Here is a 19,470-nt window from a genome sequence, read left to right on the forward strand (position 1 = left end):
TGAGGCAGGACAATCACTTGAACCCGGGAGGTGGAGGTTGCAGTGAGCTGGGATCACGCCACTGCACTCCAGCCTCAGCAACAAGAGCGTAACTCTGTCTCAAAAACAAACAAACGAACAAACAAAATTTATTTTTAATTAATTTTTTATTTGTATAAATTTAAAGGATACAAATATAATTTTGCTACATGGATAGATTGCATAGCAGTGAAGTCTGGGAGCTTGTAGTGTATCTATCACCACAGTAGTGTATATTGTACTCACTAAGTTTAATTAGCCAGATGTGGCTACTGACTGCCCTGTTGGGTAGTGTAGTTTTAACACAGGCATACTTAGAGTTCCAGAGGAAAGGAAAGAGAAAATGGGACATGATAGACTCTAAGGATAAGAAGGATATAGTACTCCTTCTAGAGTAGTATATTGGACATCGATTCCTTAACATTCATTTCACCCCAGATCATTTGTTCAAACCAGTCATACTGATTTCACTCCCCTTTTTATTTACAGGTTCAGGACTGGGCTTGTCTTAGTGAGTATGAACCAACGAAACTGAGGAGAGATTTGCTTAGAGCTTCTGGGAAAGAGAAGTCAATGTCTGCCTGTGTTTCTCTCTCCTTCTCCTGCTACCCCTATCACTTGGGGAATAGTGAAGCATGTTGCTCTGTTACAACTGGCAGCTGTCTTAAAACCATGAAGGGAAACAGCCTTGCAATGAAGCTCTCGGCCAAACGGTGAGATCTCAGCAGTTGAGTGAGACAGAAAGATCCCGACTGCCTGAAGACAGGCTCACACTGATACATCAATCTTAAAGCTCACATCATTGTCTCTGAATGACTACTTAAAATGTGAATACATTTCTTTGATATTTAAGCAAATTTTACTCGTCTTCTGTTTCTTGCAGCCCAAAGCATCCTGACACCCAGAGTCACATGCTCATGATGTTTAGTGTGCTTGTTCATTCACGTGTGGAGTGCTCATTGTATTCCAGACACTGGATTAGACACTGGGGATAAAAGATCAAGGCCACGGTCTAGTGAGGGATACAGACACATTCCATATTCTGTTCATGTTAATAAAATGTGAAAAATACTATAAGAGATGTATATTGTGGGCGGACAGTAGAGGAGCACTTGGTCCAACTTAGCAGAGGTAGGGTTAGGGAAAAGCATGGATGGCTTCTGGGTGGCAACACCTGGACAGCACTTGAAAGACAACAGGATTTCATCATGCAAAGAAGGTGTAGTTTGAAAGGGCATTTTAATCAGAGGAAATAGCTTGAGCAAAGGCCTGGAGGTTTAAAGCAGCAGCATAAAATGAGGGATAGAAAGAAGGGATAGTAGGAGATAGGGAGATACCAGATCACAAAGGGCAAAAGATGCATTGGGGAACCACTGGAGGGGAGTGATAGCTCAGGTTTGCTTTTAACCCTGAAGTGAGTGTCTACACTGAGACCCTCCCAGATATACAGGCATTTATCTCATTGCAAAGGGGGGACCAAGCCAGCCTTGATCTCATAGAACAAAAATCAACTAGCACATTGCAGACTGCTCACCAACTGATGGTCTCTGCCTCCACTTTCTCCTCCATTTTGTTCCCTCTCCCATTTTTTTCACACAAACTCTTCAAAAGTCTGGGTCAAAGAAGATAAAGATCATAATATGATAATACATGAAAAGTACTGAGTATAGCATATGATACATAGCAGATCCAGAATGCATGCTAGTCTCTTTCCACTTCCCCTGGGTTCGGACAAGATAAACTGGCAGTCACAACAAGTAGCTGCTGTCTGATTAGAGAAACTAAGACTGTGAAACTTCATGCTAAAATCACACACTGTTCTTGACAGATGAGCTGTAGTTCAGCTCTGTCTGGAGAAGTACACGCTCAATGCTAAGCCTTAAAAGGCCGCTCTCCTTGCTCTTGCCCTCCTCAAGTTAAGTGATGTAATAAAAAATCGCACCAAGTCATTAATATAAATATTTTCAGACTTTAAATGAGGTGTTTTTGCATTTTGTTTCCAGCCTGTGAACCTGGATGCACTCTATTCCCTGCAGCAGTGGCAACACACTGACTACCCTCCTGTGGTGAAGGAATGGTCATCCAGGAGCCAGCAAGTCAAGCAGATGAGAAACAGGACTAACCAAGCCAGGAGTCAGCCCAGACAGCCCCGGGATATTGACTCTGAGTGGCCAAATTCCTTCCATTTGAACCACAAATGCTGATAAAATATTTTCAGGAACAGAGTGAGGGAATGTACTTCACTCACTTCCCAAAATGTAGACTTGAAGAGGTCAAATCCTATTTAATCCAGGCTGAGAAAATAATGCCCAACTTTATCCCAGAGCTAAATTTAGGCACTGAGATCTGGCCCTTGGCAAGTTAATTTAGATGAGCTAATGGTTGTTCCTGGCATAAGGGATACACTCAATAAATGGTAACTATTATTGTTACTGCAAAAATGGAGTGTCTGTTGGATATTCTCATCCAGTCCTCCCACACATCCTAAAATCGGCTGTGCCAATCACTTGCACATCTGGGAACAAAGCTCCACATGAGGCTAAGGAGGAGGCAGCTCTTCATTCAGGAGCCCCTCTCTGGGAGAAGGAGGCAGGCCTCCCTGTGGGAGTCCTTCTCTTGTGGAGAAGACCACCACCTAGCTATGCTGGTATGTGCTAGGTGGGCCTGACCTTAAGTTTAGGAGGAGGACTAGGCACCCCACTTTGCCCCTTCTCCCCTCTTCCAGCAGCAGCCTCTGCAATGGGGCTCAGGCAGATAAGGGGCCATGCAGGGAGCCAGGCTGGGCACATCCACAAGGAGAAGCTTGGCAGTGTTTGCAGCTTCCAGATCCTGCAGGGTATACTCTGCAGGGCTTAGGAAGAACTTACTGAATGAAGAGCCCCATCACTCCTCAAGGCTTCCAGAAGACCAAGGTGAATGCCTGTGTTTAGATAGCACCCATTGTACCTAAAAGTAGGGCAGAGGCCAGGCGCAGTGGCTCATGCCTGTAATCCCAGCACTTTGGGAAGCCAAGGTAGGTGGATCACCTGAGGTTGGGAGTTCAAGACCGGCCTGACCAACATGGAGAAACCCTATCTCTACTAAAAACACAAAATTAGCCAGGTGTGGTGGCAGATGCCTGTAATCCCAGCTACTCAGGAGGCTGAGGCAAGAGAATCGCTTGAACCCGGGATGGGGAGGTTACAGTGAGCCAAGGTCGCACGATTGCACTCCAGCCTGGGTGACAAGAGCGAAACTCCGTCTCCAAAAAAAAAAAAAGTAGGGCAGAAATGCAATAACCAGCTAACACATGATAATGTTTTTAGTAACCTTCATAATCACTTCTTTCACTTTCACTTTTCTGTGCCTTAAAAGAAATTAAAATTAAAATTTCATTTAATTATCCATCCGTCTTCCAAAATGTCTTTGGGATTTGTTCCCACTCATGTCCCATTGCCAGTTCTCCCAACATGAAGGCCTTCGTGCTGCTGCCTTTGCTCCCTGACATCCAGTCAGTCACTGGTCTCATTTTCTTTCCTTTAGAGTGTCTTGAGGGTTTGCCCCTTCCCTTTCTACTTTCACTACCACCTCATCTGTTCCCACTTGGATTAGTATAAAAGGACCAGAACCGGTTTCCTGCCTCCAAATCACTCCTCCATTGCAAGGTGAAACTTGCTAACACCTTGGTTTTCAACAGTGAGTGCATTAAGGTAGTGTTCCTAGAAACCATTCAGCAGTAGGTGGTGCTCTTGTGCCAGCTCAATGTTCACAGAAGTTCTATTCTCAAGCAGCCCAGTGAGTACAGACTGTGTCACAGTCAACTATTTATTTATTTGGCACTATGTGCCTCTGGTCAACACAGAGTAATTGAAGACACTGGTCCTGACCTCCAGAAATTTTCAATATAATTGGGGGAATGAGGTCTTTGAGCACCTAGCTATAATGCTAGATGGGATGGAACAGGGATGATTTGAGGGGGACGGATAAGGGCTGCAGGAAATGCTCAGAGAGAGAAAGCAACTCCAACAGGGGAGAACAGAGGGAGTAGCATCTGAGCTGGACCTTCAGCTGAGGGAGGGCTTTAATAGGCACCTACAGTAGAGCAGGCATTCCAAATGGGAGGAGTGTTGGCATGAACAAAGGCATGAAAAGGTGGGAATGTGCAAAGCGCAGAAGAGAATACCCTGAGGGATGGGAGCTGAATGCCCAAGTCCAGTCTCACTCTCCATTCTAGGGCCCTTGTGTTTGTACCCCCTCTTGCCACCTCATGACAAGGTCATCTCCCCAGGGAAATCTGGGACAAGCTGGTCAACCCAATCTCTAAAGAGGATGGAGGAAACCAAACCCTCTTTTATCTCTCCACCAGAAAGCATATGTTACAGAGTATATCTTCTCACCACAGCAGCAGTTGTTCCTATAGCAGGACATTCTTATGCTAGAGAAAGCTTACTAAGGAGAGGCTGGAGGTGAGCAAACCAAGAGAGTGCGATTTCAAAGGGGCCATAGGATGGGGGACTGGGGGAAGAACCCTTCTGGGATTCCAGCTAGTGGTAGATTTCCTCCAAGAGATTAATATTCCTTTGTGTGTGTTTTTTTTCTTTTTTTACTATAAGTTCTAGGGTACATGTGCACAACGTGCAGGTTTGATACATGTGCCGTGTTGGTTTTACCACAGGTTTCCGACTCTTTACAAGATAAGACTATGAGGCTTTAGCTCTCCTTGGGAATGACCTCAGGAAGAGCCATGGGATACAGGAACGGGATTGAATAGTAGATACCCTTGAGTTGGGCTTTTCCCTGAGAAACAGTAACTACTACTGACCTTGGCACCAGAATGCTTTAACCCAACAGTTCCATGCTAGAAAAATCTCTCTGTGCTCACATGTGAGAAGACATCCTCCTGTATTTACATATGAGATAGTGTCTCTCTCTATTCGAGTGAGAGAACATCACTCTCTGGGGGGCGAACTCTTGGGGTTTCAGATCAACTAACCTGGGCTACAAAAACTAGTGCACCTACGCATACAAAATCTCATTCTCACCTGTGCAAGTGGGACCAAAAGCCTCAGACTCCTCCTGTGTCCCCTCACACATTTGAAAAACTGGTCCCAGGAAAGCTGCATTAAAGAGTTTAGAGCCCATGTCAAATGAAAATAGGCTGAAAGAACTCACTGAACTTTATCTGGTAAAGAAAACATGAGGAAGGTCCCCAAGCACTGTCCCCAAGCTGTGGGAGAGCTGCCCTGTAGGGGAAGGAAGAGAGTAGTTCCCCAGTGACCCGGGGAGACAGAGCTGGGACTTCAGGGTGGAACTACAGGAGGGTAGATTCTGACCTGCTGGAAGGAGGACTTTCTAACAACTGGGGCTACGGAACAGTGGAACAGGCTGCCCCACAAAGCTGTGGCTTCCTCAGCCCTGGAAATGCTCAGAAGAATCTGGAAAAATGCACATCTGGAAGGGAGTTCTGCCCTGGGTAAAGGACTGGACCTGAATCAAAGACTCTAGGATTCTCAGATGCTTCTGGCAAGACCTGAACCATTTGCTAGAATCCAGTTTTCCTTGTGGTCCACTGGTTATTCCATGGACTTCTGACTCTCTGTTGTGCTCTGAATCCTGGTAACCCAAATGGCGTGAACATGGACCTCCTGCACTCCTCCCTGTACAGCCTGTGCTCCAGCCACACCCGACTGCAGACATTCCCAGGATCCAGCCTGCCTTTTGAGGCTGCTGTGCCTTTGTTCACACTCTTCCATCTCCCTGCATCCCAAACCCTGGCTGAACATTTCTCCCTCTATGCTCCCACAGCACTGATAGACACCATTGTGAACTTACATGTGCAATGGCTATTTGTTTCCTGGTGCCCTCTACTCCAACATGGCAAGGCCTGAATGGAGCTCATCTTCCAAATGCCCATCCCTGGCACAGTGCTCAGCACAGTGATTGGCTTATCTTCAGCAAGTGTTCTCTAAGATCCTGCCAGCCCGGTTACAGCTTCCATTTCCTTTTCTCCCTGCTAGCAGCCGAGTGTCTAATACCCACTGATGAGTTCCTCCTCAAGGTCCCTTCTTGGTTTCTCCAGCCACCAGGTTCTACCTCACCTCCATGCTCTGCTGCCACAGGCTGCTTACTGTCTACTCTGGCATCTTTGTTGTGGATAGGGCTGTATTCCCCATGCATGCCTCACAAGAGAGCCTCCCCAGGCAACTGTCTACTGCTGATTCCACTCATTTACACGGGCCAGCACAAGTCTGTCTCCACAAATCTGCCATTTGTTCCATGTGCTGAGTGTCTTCAAGGCTCCAGCCACGCCGGAAGATTTATGTACATTTTCTTTAACTCATACAATAATCCTAAGGCATATATTAAAATCTTTTTGGAGATAAAGAAACCAGTGTTCAGAGGGGGTGAACTGAACACAGTCACTCAGCTACAAGTGGCCCAGCAGGTCTCTCCAGTTCCAAAGCCAGTGCTCTCTCCGTCCCCCACAGGAGGCCTGAACTCTGTATGGGACTCTTCCTTAACTCTGACCAAGGAAGGAAGCAGGAATGGAAAAGGAAGGCCATGCAACACGTTCAGAGAGAACAGGTGCACGAAAGGTAAGGACAAGCCTGAGGAGATGCCAGGGCAAGGACCAGGAAGGTCACAAATGGGAAAGGGAGCAGAAGGGGAACAGGGGAGAAGGGTAGAAGGTAGAAAAAAGAAAGGAAAGCAGGTTCTTCAAAGTAAAATGCCTGGAAAGAAACCCTGGGAAAGCTTCCCACCCCAAACAGAGACTCAATTTGTTTTACTTTATAAAGTACACCTGAAATGTCCTTAATTCTTCAAACAAGGTACCAAAACCCTTCCCGTTTCCCCTACTGCGGCAGAGCTGACATGTTTCCTTTTTGCTTGGACCACCTCCATGCTTTTTCTCCCATACACACTAAGACACCCACCCCACCTCCACCAGCCCTACCCCCACCCAGAAACCAACAGAGACCTTGATATCTTAACTCACCCAGGTTCTAGCCACTGGAGTGGTGACTCTCTAAACCATCTTTTCCTTACAATGTATCAAGAATTACATTAGTGCTAATTCTGATTTTCTCTGCACTGCCTTAGACTATCCTCCATCCAAGGGCTAGGATAAAAGTAGAGAGACATAGTCCCAGCAGAAGGTCTGGCACACAGTAGACACTCAATATCTGTTGACGAATGAGTCAATGAACCTTTCTCAGTTACTGCCCTGCACCACACACACACACACACACACACACACACATTTCATCTCTGATCAGACCTTCTTTTCACAGCTCACCTCAATTGCTGCAGAAAGAGTCAGTGTGACAACCCAGATTCTGGAAAGTACTGTTAACACAGTGTCTCAGTTCTCAGTTCCAAAGAGTCACTATGGGGTCCACAGTTCTATGGGGTCCATTCATAAGCAGGGGCTGCATAGGCAGACTCTACACACAGCAGTTCAGGTCTTGGCACCTTCCACCCTCTTGAGAGAACTGTGGAAGCGAGCCAAGCCTCATGCCTGAGCATTCTTCCCCATCCTTCCTCCATTCTGTTTTCCACACCCACACTCCTCCTGCAGGCCTGCTAATCTCAGGATACAAATGGGGCTGAAAATGCAGGAGAGGGAAGAAAGGAGAGAGAGAAAGGACTTAAGAGGGAGAAAAACAGCTTTGGGAGAAAACACACACATGCAGCCTGTAGAACACTGTGACTTAGATTATTTTTGGAATCTAATGTTTCTAATGTTCAGGGGGAGGAAATGAGAAAAAGTAAGTCGGAATTCCCAGGACCAGCAGGCTGGAAATAATACAGGACACTGTGTTCTGTGTCAGGGGGCGGGACACAGACACCCTTCCTTGCCCTGAGCCCAGTCAACAGGAGGTGGAGGGGTTTGGTGGTTAAGGTCTCAGTACGAAGGGGGAGAGCAGGAACAAGAGGGCACCGGAGCCTTTCTCCAAAAAAAGCAGGAAATTACAACCACCCAGTAAAGGCCTTGCCCTTCCGGCCACCCCAAAGGTCACAGCTCTTTGAAGCCTCCCTCCCAACATGAAGGGCTCAGGCAATTGAACAACACAGAGATATGACACGCCCCTCTGGAGGCCTGTCAAGTGCTTGTCCCTTCACCACAGCACTGGTGAGGACACATGTCAAGTGACCCTTATCCTCCTAGCCCCCAGCCCCTTTAGCCACCACCTAGGTTGCTGGCACATGCCACCATCTGTCCTGAACGGCAAGCAGCCTCCAAAGAGAGGGTGTAGAGAGTGTGTGTGTGTGTGTGTGTGTGCACGTGCGCACATGTGTTTGCATGCACGCACGTGTGTGTGTGTGTGGGTGTGTGTGTTGGGAGAAGAGGGAGGAGCACCAGCTTCAAAGCAGAGGACTCTATCCCAAGCAAACCACTCAAGCACACCAAGTCTCAGCTTTTCCATCTGTGAAATGATGCCCGTTTACGTGCACACCTGGCCTACCACATACAGTACATAGGAGGCTCAGATGACGAACCATGGACTGGATGATTTTAGCGTGGGTCTCTGCTCTGGGTCAAAGATTATTATGTAAAAGGAAGGGCTGGGCCATAAAATCTCTAAGGTCATGGGTGTGAGAATACTTTGAACATTCCCAAAAGAATTACATATTGTAATTACCGCAAAGGCACTTCACTTTGACAAATGACAGTGGAATCATGTTGCTGCTGCCTCATGGGGAATGGGGGTATTGGAGGTATGGGGAAGAGAAGACATTGTGGGCCAGGGCCCACCAGGGAAGTAGAAGCAGCAGGATTTCTCTACAACAGCCCCACTCGTTCTGGTCACCCCAGGCAGGATAAGACTTTGGGTCCTGTTTTGGGCTCTAGGGAGTGACCAGAACTGTTTATACCTTGGAGGAAGAGGACAGGAAATAGCAGGGGATACTTTGCCCAGTGACGGGGCATCCTGGGGATGTCCTGCAATGCTAATGTGGCCAACAGGACATACCAGCCGCAAAACACAATAAGCACATCACCCTTAGCACAGTGGTCTGCTCCCTACCACGATGCCCAGTGGTGCCTAGTGTAGATTTTCTCACAGTGATTAACATAAAAGCAACATTATTTTGTTTGCACAGACTTCCAAGAATATTAAAATGCATAAACATTGCCATAGGAAGTATTTCTGGCCCCAAGTTTGCAAGAGAATAGGACAAATATGCTCTTAGCTATACTGCAAAGCAGAAGGTGACAAGTGTCTCAGATGTAGAGGGTGCATGGGGATGGGGGCTCACCTCTCATGGGACACCAGGAAGAATCACTTCCTCTGGGGCTGCTTCAAGGACAGACCTTGTTTTTCCAGAGGCCTTTCCCCGTGGAGGATCTGCCTGCCCTGACCCCTCAGGTGTGATCCCAATTTGATTTATATGCTCCTCTTTTGTGCCCTGCCCAGGGGCACTGCATAGCCTGGTGACCTGCAGGGCCCCCATGAATCTATACCATAATTTCCAACTTCTCTCAAAAATCAATTCTGAATTTTGTTCCATTAAGGATAACTGAAAATGATTTAGAGCAGGTTCATTTGGAAGAGAGCATCAGTGACACTCTTCACGGTCTCAGCAGGCACCCATGACTGAAGAGTAAATCATAACTGAAATAGCGCAGGGAGAAGGAAGGGAAGCCAATGTTCCTGGAATAGTTATGCTGGGCCAGGCACCATGCCAGGCACTGCTACATACATCACCCCACTCAGTTCTCAAAACAACCCTGCGAAGAAGTTTGTCTTTTTTTTAAGCGAACAAATAAACAAACAAACAAAACCTCAAGGGAGTAGGGTTTTATTTGCTGAGAGGTTCCTTATTTTTCATAATGACCCAAGGCAACAATCCTGAAAAGACAAGAACCCACTATAAATATGTAGGGAAGAACAAAAAAGCAAAAAGTATTATACAATTGTTAAGTTGTAAAAGGGCTTAGATATTTATTTAGTGCAGCAAGTCTCAAAGGAAGAGGAAGGAAGAGGAATGGATTGGGGTGGCGTAGGGCTTTATCAAACCACTCTGCAGATTCTGGTACATCTCCTCAGAAGTTTATTCTCAAATCATCACCACCTCCAAAGCTACCACCACCATCACTGTGGCCACCCCACTTCTCCTGTTGAAAGATGTCTTCATGAAGAGAGAGTATTGTGCATGAGAACAGTGCAGTGTGGAAGCAGAAGAAAAGTCAAAAGATGATGAAGTAGAAGTAGCATAAATTCTTTATCTTTGTTTTGTCGGTAACATAATTGGGGGTGAGAAGCTAAAGATGTGCCTGATGTCTCACAATTGGTAAGTGTCACCCCAGGACAAATCCTAACCCCACCCACCACAGCTCCATTTCAGCATGGCACCCATGGATGTGAACAGAATTTTGCCATGCAAAAATGAATACTGCAGGACGGCATTTAAAAATTAGGTTTTCCAAGGTGAGCTTTCCCATAGTGGTAAAGGCAGGGCCAGATAGCCACAGAGGCCACAGTCTCCGCTGAACACCTAAAAACAAATGAGAGATTCTCATTTGTGCTAGCTGTCTTGGTCATGGGGGAGGTGGGCACCAAAATATCCTCTCAAGCAGGGTGATAAGGATCTTGTCTTGGGTGTTTCCCAACCATGCATTTACACATGAAATAAATACAATGTGCTGCATAAACCAATAATAGGCATGATTCCAATACTGGAAGCCCCATTAGCCAGCTTTGTTCACTCTTTTGGGGATTCTCCCAAAGTGCGAATATCGTCTCCTTTCCAGAATAGCTTTGGGCAAGACTAAAAAATGGGCCTCCTGGGTAGACATCAGTAGAGCTTCCTTTATTCAGAAATGAAGTAGATAAAGATTTCTCAATCCGTTAAGTCTAGTTATGCACCAGAGCTCTTCGAAGCACTGCTCCTTCTCTGAAAAGACTGGAAGACTGAGGGCCTTCCCCAGACTAGAAGGCAGATGGGAGTTTCAGTATTTTCTGATACTTATCATTGGCATCAGCACACTGACATCACAAGGTCACAATGACTGTCATCAGATGGCAAGGCTGGGATTTCTACAGTGTGTAGGAGGTAGACATGTGGACTTCACGGTTGCTTCTAGTTTTACCATTATAAGATGTGTCCTAGGCACCCAGTAAGGGGTGTGTATGGGGAGGATCCTCCACTGAGTAGCACTCACCCTTCCATTTGCCAAAGGCACATCTACAATGAGTCTACGTAATGACCTTTAAGACCACATATGGCCCCCAGCGGGGAAGAGGCCCATTCCTTCTCTTCAGTAATAGGTTGTGTTTGCAGGGCAGACACCTTCATCACACGGGGTCTATTGCAACTGGAGGGGTGGCCAGATGTGAAACAGGGCTGCATAGAGAGCCTTAATCTGCACCAGGCCAATGAGGGGTGACCCGGCTTGTGTTCTGTGAATACAGTGGAGGACAGGCCCATTAGTTACAGGCCAGAGGGCACCCGTCTGAGACTGCAGTGGTTCATCTAACATCATGCATTGTTTGAATCACCTCTGAATTACTCTGTGCTTCCACAGATTGCTCATTAAGACTTTCCTGTCATTCCTGAGCTGCAGTGTTCCCTCTTCTCTGAAAATTCTCCAAGCACAGATGCTGTGCCTAGGACAGTACAGGGTGCACAGAAAGCATTCAGTAAGTAAGAGTTTATGCAAAGGGAAACAAAAAAACTTTTGGAGGTATGGCTACATCTATTACCTTGATGGTTTTACAGGTGTATACGCATGTCCAAACTTAGCAGATCATATATGTTAAATATGTGCCACTTATTATTTATCAATTATACCTCAATAAACCTGCTTTTAAAAATTTTAAAAAAAAAGTGAATACACAGGAGCTTATGTGCTCACTTCCTTAATTAGATGGCGAACTGCTCCAGAGAGAACTTCTGGCCTACCCCCCCTTTTGGGGGCTCATGACAGCTGTTCAACATTGATTATTAAATGAATGAGTGACTTGCTTTATGAATTATCTGTGGAACGGAGGCCCTACTCCCTAGAGGCTTAATTGGGAGACAGCATGGTCCACTCCCCAGCACCTCCAAGATGGGGAATGTGGGGGGTCACCACAGGTGTCAGGGGAAGAAGTGAGAGGCAGCTTCACTCCCCAAGGCCAGCTGGTAAATGGGGAACACCAACCCATTTTCAAGCCCTTGGGAACAAGCTGTCACCCTGCAAGGCCAGGGGCGAGACTGCGCCCACCTCTTTTACAAAAATAGAGGCTGAACTATCACCAGACTCCTCTGATTGCCAAGAGCTTCCCAGATCTGGAATTAGAGGCCTCCGCCAACCAGCCTCCCACCAGAAGGAAGACTAAGACTTGGCTCAGACGGTAACTATTTCCTCAAGCCCTTGTTTAGATGTGGATCCACACTCACAGCCCTTATTCCAAACCATCACGCTCTTCACCCCCTTCCAAAGTCACCAAATAAGTCAAAGGCTGAGGCACTCAGCTCTGAGCAGATATTTTAAATTAATCTTAAAGCAACTTAAAAGGACTGTTTTTCTACCCTGTCCAGCACTCGGCACATTTTCAGTGGCAGCTGGGTCAAGCTTGAGTGGCATTTTCACCACTGACTCAACCTCAAAATATTCCTGGGCTGCCCTCGTCCCATCCTCCTTTTTGTTCCCTTGTTTTGAATATTCTCTGCCTCTCTCCCCACCCCTCTACTCACATGCACATGCATGAACATACACACGTGCACATTCGCACACTCCCCCACACTCCTTTTTAAGGTATGAGCACATCACACAACAGGCATTCTAAACCTTGGGTTCATGGACAGAATTCAGGGATCATATACTTGGATAGGAAAAAAATCATATCTTTATTTTCACTAACTAACTGAAATATAGCATTCTCTTCCATTATGAACATAGTCAACAAACTGCATTAGTGTTAGCAATGCGGTGTCTTTGACTATAATAGAAACACACACATTTTCATATCATATCAGGGTTGTTGTCCTGGAACATCATTTATTTATGTTCATCACTGCTTCAGGATTATAATAGTTAAATTATACTTCAAGTAGATCTTATTAGCATGTTAATTTAAAAGTACATATAATGCTGCTATTTTTAAAATGTAATCACTGTATTTCTTTATTTTATTTTTAACATGTAATTTAGATTCAGGGGATATTTTGTGCAGGTTTATTACCTGGGTATAATCCTATCACCCAGGTACGGGTATAGTACCCAATAGTTAGTTTTTCAACCCTTAGGCCCCTCTCTCTCCTTACCGCCTCTAGTAGTCCCCAGTTTCTATGTTGCCGTCTTTAAGTCCATGAGTATCCAATGATTACCTCCCACTTATAAGTGAGAACGTGTGGTATTTAGTTTTCTGTTCCTGCAAATAACCGTGTTTAAGTAATTGCTTTCCAAGCCTATGTATATTTTTTGTACATTTACAAATGTTATTCTGAGAAGGGGTCCGTATGCTTCACCAGACCAAAAGAGTCCATGGCACAGAAAGAGCCCCTGCTATGGAATGAGCATTAAAAGGTAGGATTTGGGATTTTTCTCTAGGGCCATCAGGCATGCGCCAGGAGACTTAGGGGCTAACAGGTGGTGTTCAGTGGTAACAGGAAGTAGGTTCTGGGAGCAGAGGGACAACAGGGTTATTGGATAAGAGCTTGGATGGGCTTTGGAGACAGACTAAGACAGTGGCCCTGGCTAACCAATAGTATGACCTCGGGCCAGCCACTTCACCTCTCCGAGTTTCCAGTTCTTCAATTGTAAAATAGTAATTATCATATACTATACAATTCTTAGGAGCATGGATTGAGAGAATCTATGTGTAACAGCAATTACTGCCCTGTTGAATGGAACGTGGCAGGCCCTAGAAGGGCAGTGTCCTTGACCTGGGAACTTCTGGAGCTATGGTATGCTATTTGCTTGGTTTTTCAGACAGGCACTATCTGTGCCCTATTCAGGCTTCCCATGTCCTTGAGCCTCAGGGATACCATGAAGTGCTCCAAACTCTAAAACATGCCTAGGCAGACCTAAGTCCTCCACCTCCCTTTCTGTCCCTTGCTCACTGAAACAGGCACGCAGGCCAGGCTGCAAACCAGATTCCCTGCCCCAGAGCAAAACAGGCCTCAAGAAAAAAGAGATGTTCCAGATCTTTCCAAAACTGGCAATAGAGCCAAAGTACCTGATTCTGGCTTCACAGAACAGCTGGCTCCTGCCCTGGCATCTCATCACTCGGTGAGCAATGCAGGAATTCTGAGATCTAAGCTGCCCTTCCCAGAGCAGCCCAGGCCAGGGTCAGACTCAGGCTGCCAGGCCACTGGGCAAAGAGCCCCAAGAAAGGTCAGAAGTTCCCAAAATTTGCTTAAATCATATTCAAAAGGTATATAAAAAGGGATATGCTATAGAAAGTGATATGCATTAAAAAAAGGCATATACTAATTTTTTTTACTATATGTTATAAAAAATTAGAAAGCCTTATAAAATTATACAGAGAAATTAAAATCAACCATAATTCTGCCCCAAGGAAGCAAAACTATTAACATTCTGGTAAATTTTCTTGCAGTTATATTTAGTACATAAATTGGGATCACACTTATACAGAGAGTTTAAGATCTCGATTTCATCATTTAAAAATACCTAGAGACATTTTTCAATATGAGCTCTTAAAAGACAGAAAACCATCACATCAGACATTGTAAAATTCACAGGTTACTGAGAGATGTCATGGCATCCCTAAGAACAGTATTGTCCATTTAAATATAAGTTACATCCAGAAAACTGACAGGAGGAGAGCCTACTGTCTTCTTCTTAAAGGATATATAATAGTAAACTCTTCTTTCTTCTCTTTAGCTTAAAGAGAATCTAGGGAAGATACCCTTGGATCCTCAGCAAAGAGGCACTATATGCAATTTTCCTTTTTTACATTCTCTTATCTTACTTTCCCCTGATAAGGGGAAAGCTTTGAAAATTCACTGCTGGAAAAAATGGTGTCTTACTCAAGAAAGTGCTTAGCAGCTAAAGAGAAACCTCTGGAAACAAGTGGGTATAGCAGGAAGAGCCCTGGACTTGGAAACAGAAAAATGCTGGATTCAGATGTCAGCTCTGTCACTGTAGACCCAAGATCAAAGAACATCCATTTCCCTGCATGTCAAGAGAGATGCCACCACTCAACCCGTAAGGATCAAAGGATTACGCGGATTAAATAAGACTGTGTGAAAAGTGGTTTGTCAATGGTAAAATACATTGCAGGGCCATAATCACTAGTTAATATTATAGTGGCTGTTAACAGTACTGTTTTTGTTCCTTAGCTGGCTTGAGCAACTCATTACAGGCACTCGGGGCAGCTTCTAACGGTAGGTAAAAGCATGGACCCTGGAGCCAGACTGCACTTCCCAGCTTGGTGAATTCTTTAACCTCTCAGTTTCTTCATCTATCAAATGTGATTATAATAGTATGCCTATCTCTTAGGACTCTTGAAAGGATTAAAATGAGTAAATTTACACAAAGTGCTTAGAACAATACTGGGCACATAATAAATACTATATAAGGGTGAGCTTAAAAAAAAAAAATTACACTAGCTAAAATTAGTAGGCACACTGTTTTAAAGCTTTCCAGAAAAGTACTACCATTAATCAGAAAGTTGGATGAGCAACCTCTGCTCCCTCACTCCCATCCCAGCTCAGGTTTGGCCTGTTCCCTTCCTACCTTCTCAGCATCCTGCTCAAAGAGCCGCAGCTGAAAGCACTGGTCCAGCTTGAGCTTGCGCACGTGCCACATCTGGTGCAGGTGCTGCCGGGTGGAGTGCAGTTTGTCCAGGAGGCTGGTGATCTTGGGCACCAGGCTCTGGAAGTCAGCACTGCCCGGGATGCAGTTGCGTCCTGAGAAGCCGTCGCTGCAGCGGATGCACTGCAGCAGCCGCTGCCCCTCTCGGTCCAGCTCCTCCACAGGGGCCTTCAGCACCTTTTTCTTGAGCTGTGTGTGCTCATCAATAAGCCGCCGAGAGCCCTCCACATCCACGGGAAACTCCTTCCGGGCTAGCATCTCCTGGAGGTCCTCGAGGCGTGAGAGCAGGTGCACGGCGCTGTTGAAGAACTCCTCCAGGGAGAGCCGCAGTTCGATCCACTCCTCGTGGTTGTAGTCCAGGGAGCCGTCAAACTCCTCCGTCAGCTGGGAGGGGTCCACCAGTTTCGTGAGGCCCTCCACAGATACCATGCTCGTCTGGAAGGGGCAGACACAGACAAGGATACTCAGTGATGTTGGGGGAAGAACAGGGCAGAAATAGGATGAGGGAAAAGGACAAGGTAAGTCCACATAATAATGACCACAGCCTGCCTCAGAAAGGGTGATGGGGCGCCATGGGACTCACTGGTCAGGAGTCACAGATCAGCTGGGATCAGCAGTTTCTACAGACTGCTGACTGCTTTAGCGAGCCTCTCCAACTGCCCCCCATTTACCATCCCAGAAGAACTGCCTTTGTGTCCCTGCTCTCCTCATTTTCCCTCCTCCTGACCCCAAGTTCACTTCAATAGGGTTTCAGATGCTAGAAGCAGAAGCTGGAAGAAAAACTGACCTAGTTTCTGGGGGACAGTTTTCTACAGCTTTAAAACCAAGGCCCGTGGACCCAGGGTATCATCATAGTTGGATTAAGCAACGTGGGCCAGTGCTTGGAATGCAAAGATTTCATAGTCTTATCTTTTCCGAGGCTCTCCCTGTCAGCTCTTCTGTGGTATGGTGAACAGAACTAGGGATGGGCAACAGGGGAGTCTGGGTCCTTGGTTTTCTCTGTGAATTCCCTACAAGCTCCTGGAGAGCACAGTGGAGAATGTTTGTCTCCAGGAAGCAAAGTGTCTCCAGCAAATGGTGATGCAGGCAACCACCCTAGTTTATTAGTAAACATCTTTTCCATCCGACAGGGCTTTAGGCTTCTCTTCTTTCTCATGAAGAATGAGAGGCTAGCAAATTAATATCTGGGTTTGGGTTCCAGCCCTACGCTTACTAACTGTGTGACCCAGGGCAAGCTATTAAGGTCTCAGAGCCTCAGTCTCCTCCTCTGAATAATGGAGACAATAATTCCTTCCTTAAGGGGCTTGCAGAGATTAAACATATCAATGTGTGTAAAGTACATGGGGTGCACAGCATGGAGTACATGCTCAATCCCTGTTAGTGCTCACTCTGATGACCTGAAGGCTGGATCATTACTCAAAACCTGAAAAGCAATTTATCTCTGTGTCTTGCTACTCTGAGCATTCCCTCTTTGTCCCTTCTCTTTCCACCCCTCTCCTAAGAGGAAGGAAGGAGTTGCCACAGGCAGGAGGGCTGGTCTGGAACAACGGTTGTCAAACTTGACTGCTCATTAGAATCCTTTGGGGAGTGTGCAAAAACACCAATGCTCAAACTTCATCCCTAGAAATTCTGATTTAATTGGCTAAATGGGAGCTTGGACATGAGTAGGTTTAAGAGTCCCTCAGGTGATTCTAATGTGCAACTAGAGTTGCAAACTCCTGCTAATCTCCATCCTTGCTACTCAAAGCATAGCTCTCAGACCAGCAGTATTGGCATCACATGGGAGCTTGTTAGAAATGCAGAATCTTAGGCCTTACCCCAGACCTACTGAAGCAGAATCTGCACTTTCAAAATCCCCAGGAGATTTGTGTGCATTAAACTTGAAAAACCCTATTCCAAAGTACCTTCTCCTTCAAATTTGGCTCAAAGTTTACCACTTCCAGGAAGTCCTCCATAATTATACTTACCAATTATGTATAAGCATCTGTTGTTGAACAAGCTTATACTCTCATCTCTGTATCACTTGTCACCCTACTCTGCACTAAGTATGAAATTCACTGTTTTTAAGATACTGCCTTATAAATATTCCTTTGATTGGGAGGCCCCCAGCTATCTTTCCTATACCTCTTATTTAGGAGACAGAGACAAAGCCTGCTCAACTTAGAGTGAAAGAGGTGCAGAGAGATGGGACATGCAGGCCAGCAATGCTGAAGCGTAAGTATCAAGACTTACTGAAAAGATTATTTTCAGTCTCTTCAGCTTATACATTTATAGGCTTGTTGTCACCACCTCTGTATAAACAAGCCAAAATATAAAAAGCATTTCCCTACAGGTCTCCTACTGTTCCCGAGGGGTGCTGGGAGACTATAATAGGTCACTGTTTTTATACCAAGCCAAATTTCTTGTATTGTTTACACAGAGTGAGAATCGCCTACATCAAGGGTCAGGTCATTGTGCTCAAATCACAGCCTATTTGACACCACACACAGGCGCTCCTGGCCCCCAGGGCACAAAAGTCTGGAATGGGAAGCTGCTGAAAGATTAAAAGCAGCTCTGCGTTTTCAACACACACACATTTAAAAGCTCATCCCCTTGCAAATGAGGACTAGAATTCCAAGGAAGGGAACAGTTCAAATTTGGCTGGAACACAGACACTTAAATAATTGATTTAATCTGATGTATTGTCATTTAAAATTCTCAGGGGAAACATATAGCCTCTAGAAAATTTAGTTTGAAAACATGTTTTCCTTGATTATGAAAGTAATACATCATCCTTGAAAAAATAAAAATATATGAAGTAAATAAAAACCACCCATTGTCCCGTCACCTAGAATAAACCATCACTAACATCTTCAATCTCAGTTTTCTTTTCCATACATACACTTTAAAAACAAATCTCAGATTATACTATCCATATTGTTTCATCACCTGCATTTTAGTAAACAATAAATATTTTAATACTACTTTTTCTAAATATGGTTTTTCATGGCTTCATAGTATTTGGGTTGTTTGTTTTGTTTTTTTTGTTTTTGTTTTTGAGGAGTTTCACTCTGTCACCCAGGCTGGAGTGCCATGGTGCAATCTCAGCTCACTGCAACCTCCGCCTCCCGGGTTCAAGAGATTCTCCTGCCTCAGCCTCTTTGAGTAGCTTGGATTACAGGTGCACACCACCACACCCGGCTAATTTTGTATTTTTAGTAGAGACGGGGTTTTGCCATGTTGGCCAGGCTGGTCTCGAACTCCTGACATCAAGTGATCCGCCCTCCTCAGCCTTCCAAAGTGCTGGGATTACAGTACAGGCATGAATCACCACACCCAGCCAATATTTGTGTATTAATGTCACCAACATTAATGTCTAGCAAGGACACAACCTATGTATGTGTATGTATATGTACTATATATGTATAAATATGCACATGTGTATATATACTATTGTATAGGAACATATGAGCTGTGATGAACATTCTTGTAGACATTTCTTGTTTGCAATTTTACCTGGCTTTTTACCTTCTTGTTTGTTGAAATTTTGTATTAAGAATATTTTCTAAGCCTGTAATCCCAGCACTTTGGGAGGCTGAGCCGGGCGGATCACGGGGTCAGGAGATCGAGACTATCCTGGCTAACATGGTGAAACCCCCTCTCTACTAAAAAATACAAAAAACTAGCCGGGCGAGGTGGTGGGCACCTGTAGTCCCAGCTACTCG

The 19,470-nt window shown here is 45.3% G+C and overlaps 1 protein-coding gene across 4 annotated transcripts in view; it reads right to left on the bottom strand.

Annotated features, from left to right (window-relative positions):
* Positions 1 to 19,470, bottom strand: part of KALRN (kalirin, RhoGEF kinase) — a 651,545-nt gene that overhangs the window by 459,200 nt on the left and 172,875 nt on the right. For all 4 annotated transcript variants that reach the window (XM_011971540.1, XM_011971542.1, XM_011971541.1 and 1 more), the window contains exon 5: positions 15,689 to 16,201. In XM_011971540.1, coding sequence (XP_011826930.1) covers positions 15,689 to 16,201 — 513 coding nt within the window. The remainder of the gene's footprint in view (positions 1 to 15,688; positions 16,202 to 19,470) is intronic.

The sequence above is a fragment of the Mandrillus leucophaeus genome, unplaced genomic scaffold, assembly GCF_000951045.1.
Source record: "Mandrillus leucophaeus isolate KB7577 unplaced genomic scaffold, Mleu.le_1.0 Scaffold123, whole genome shotgun sequence".
Classification (NCBI taxonomy): domain Eukaryota; kingdom Metazoa; phylum Chordata; class Mammalia; order Primates; family Cercopithecidae; genus Mandrillus; species Mandrillus leucophaeus.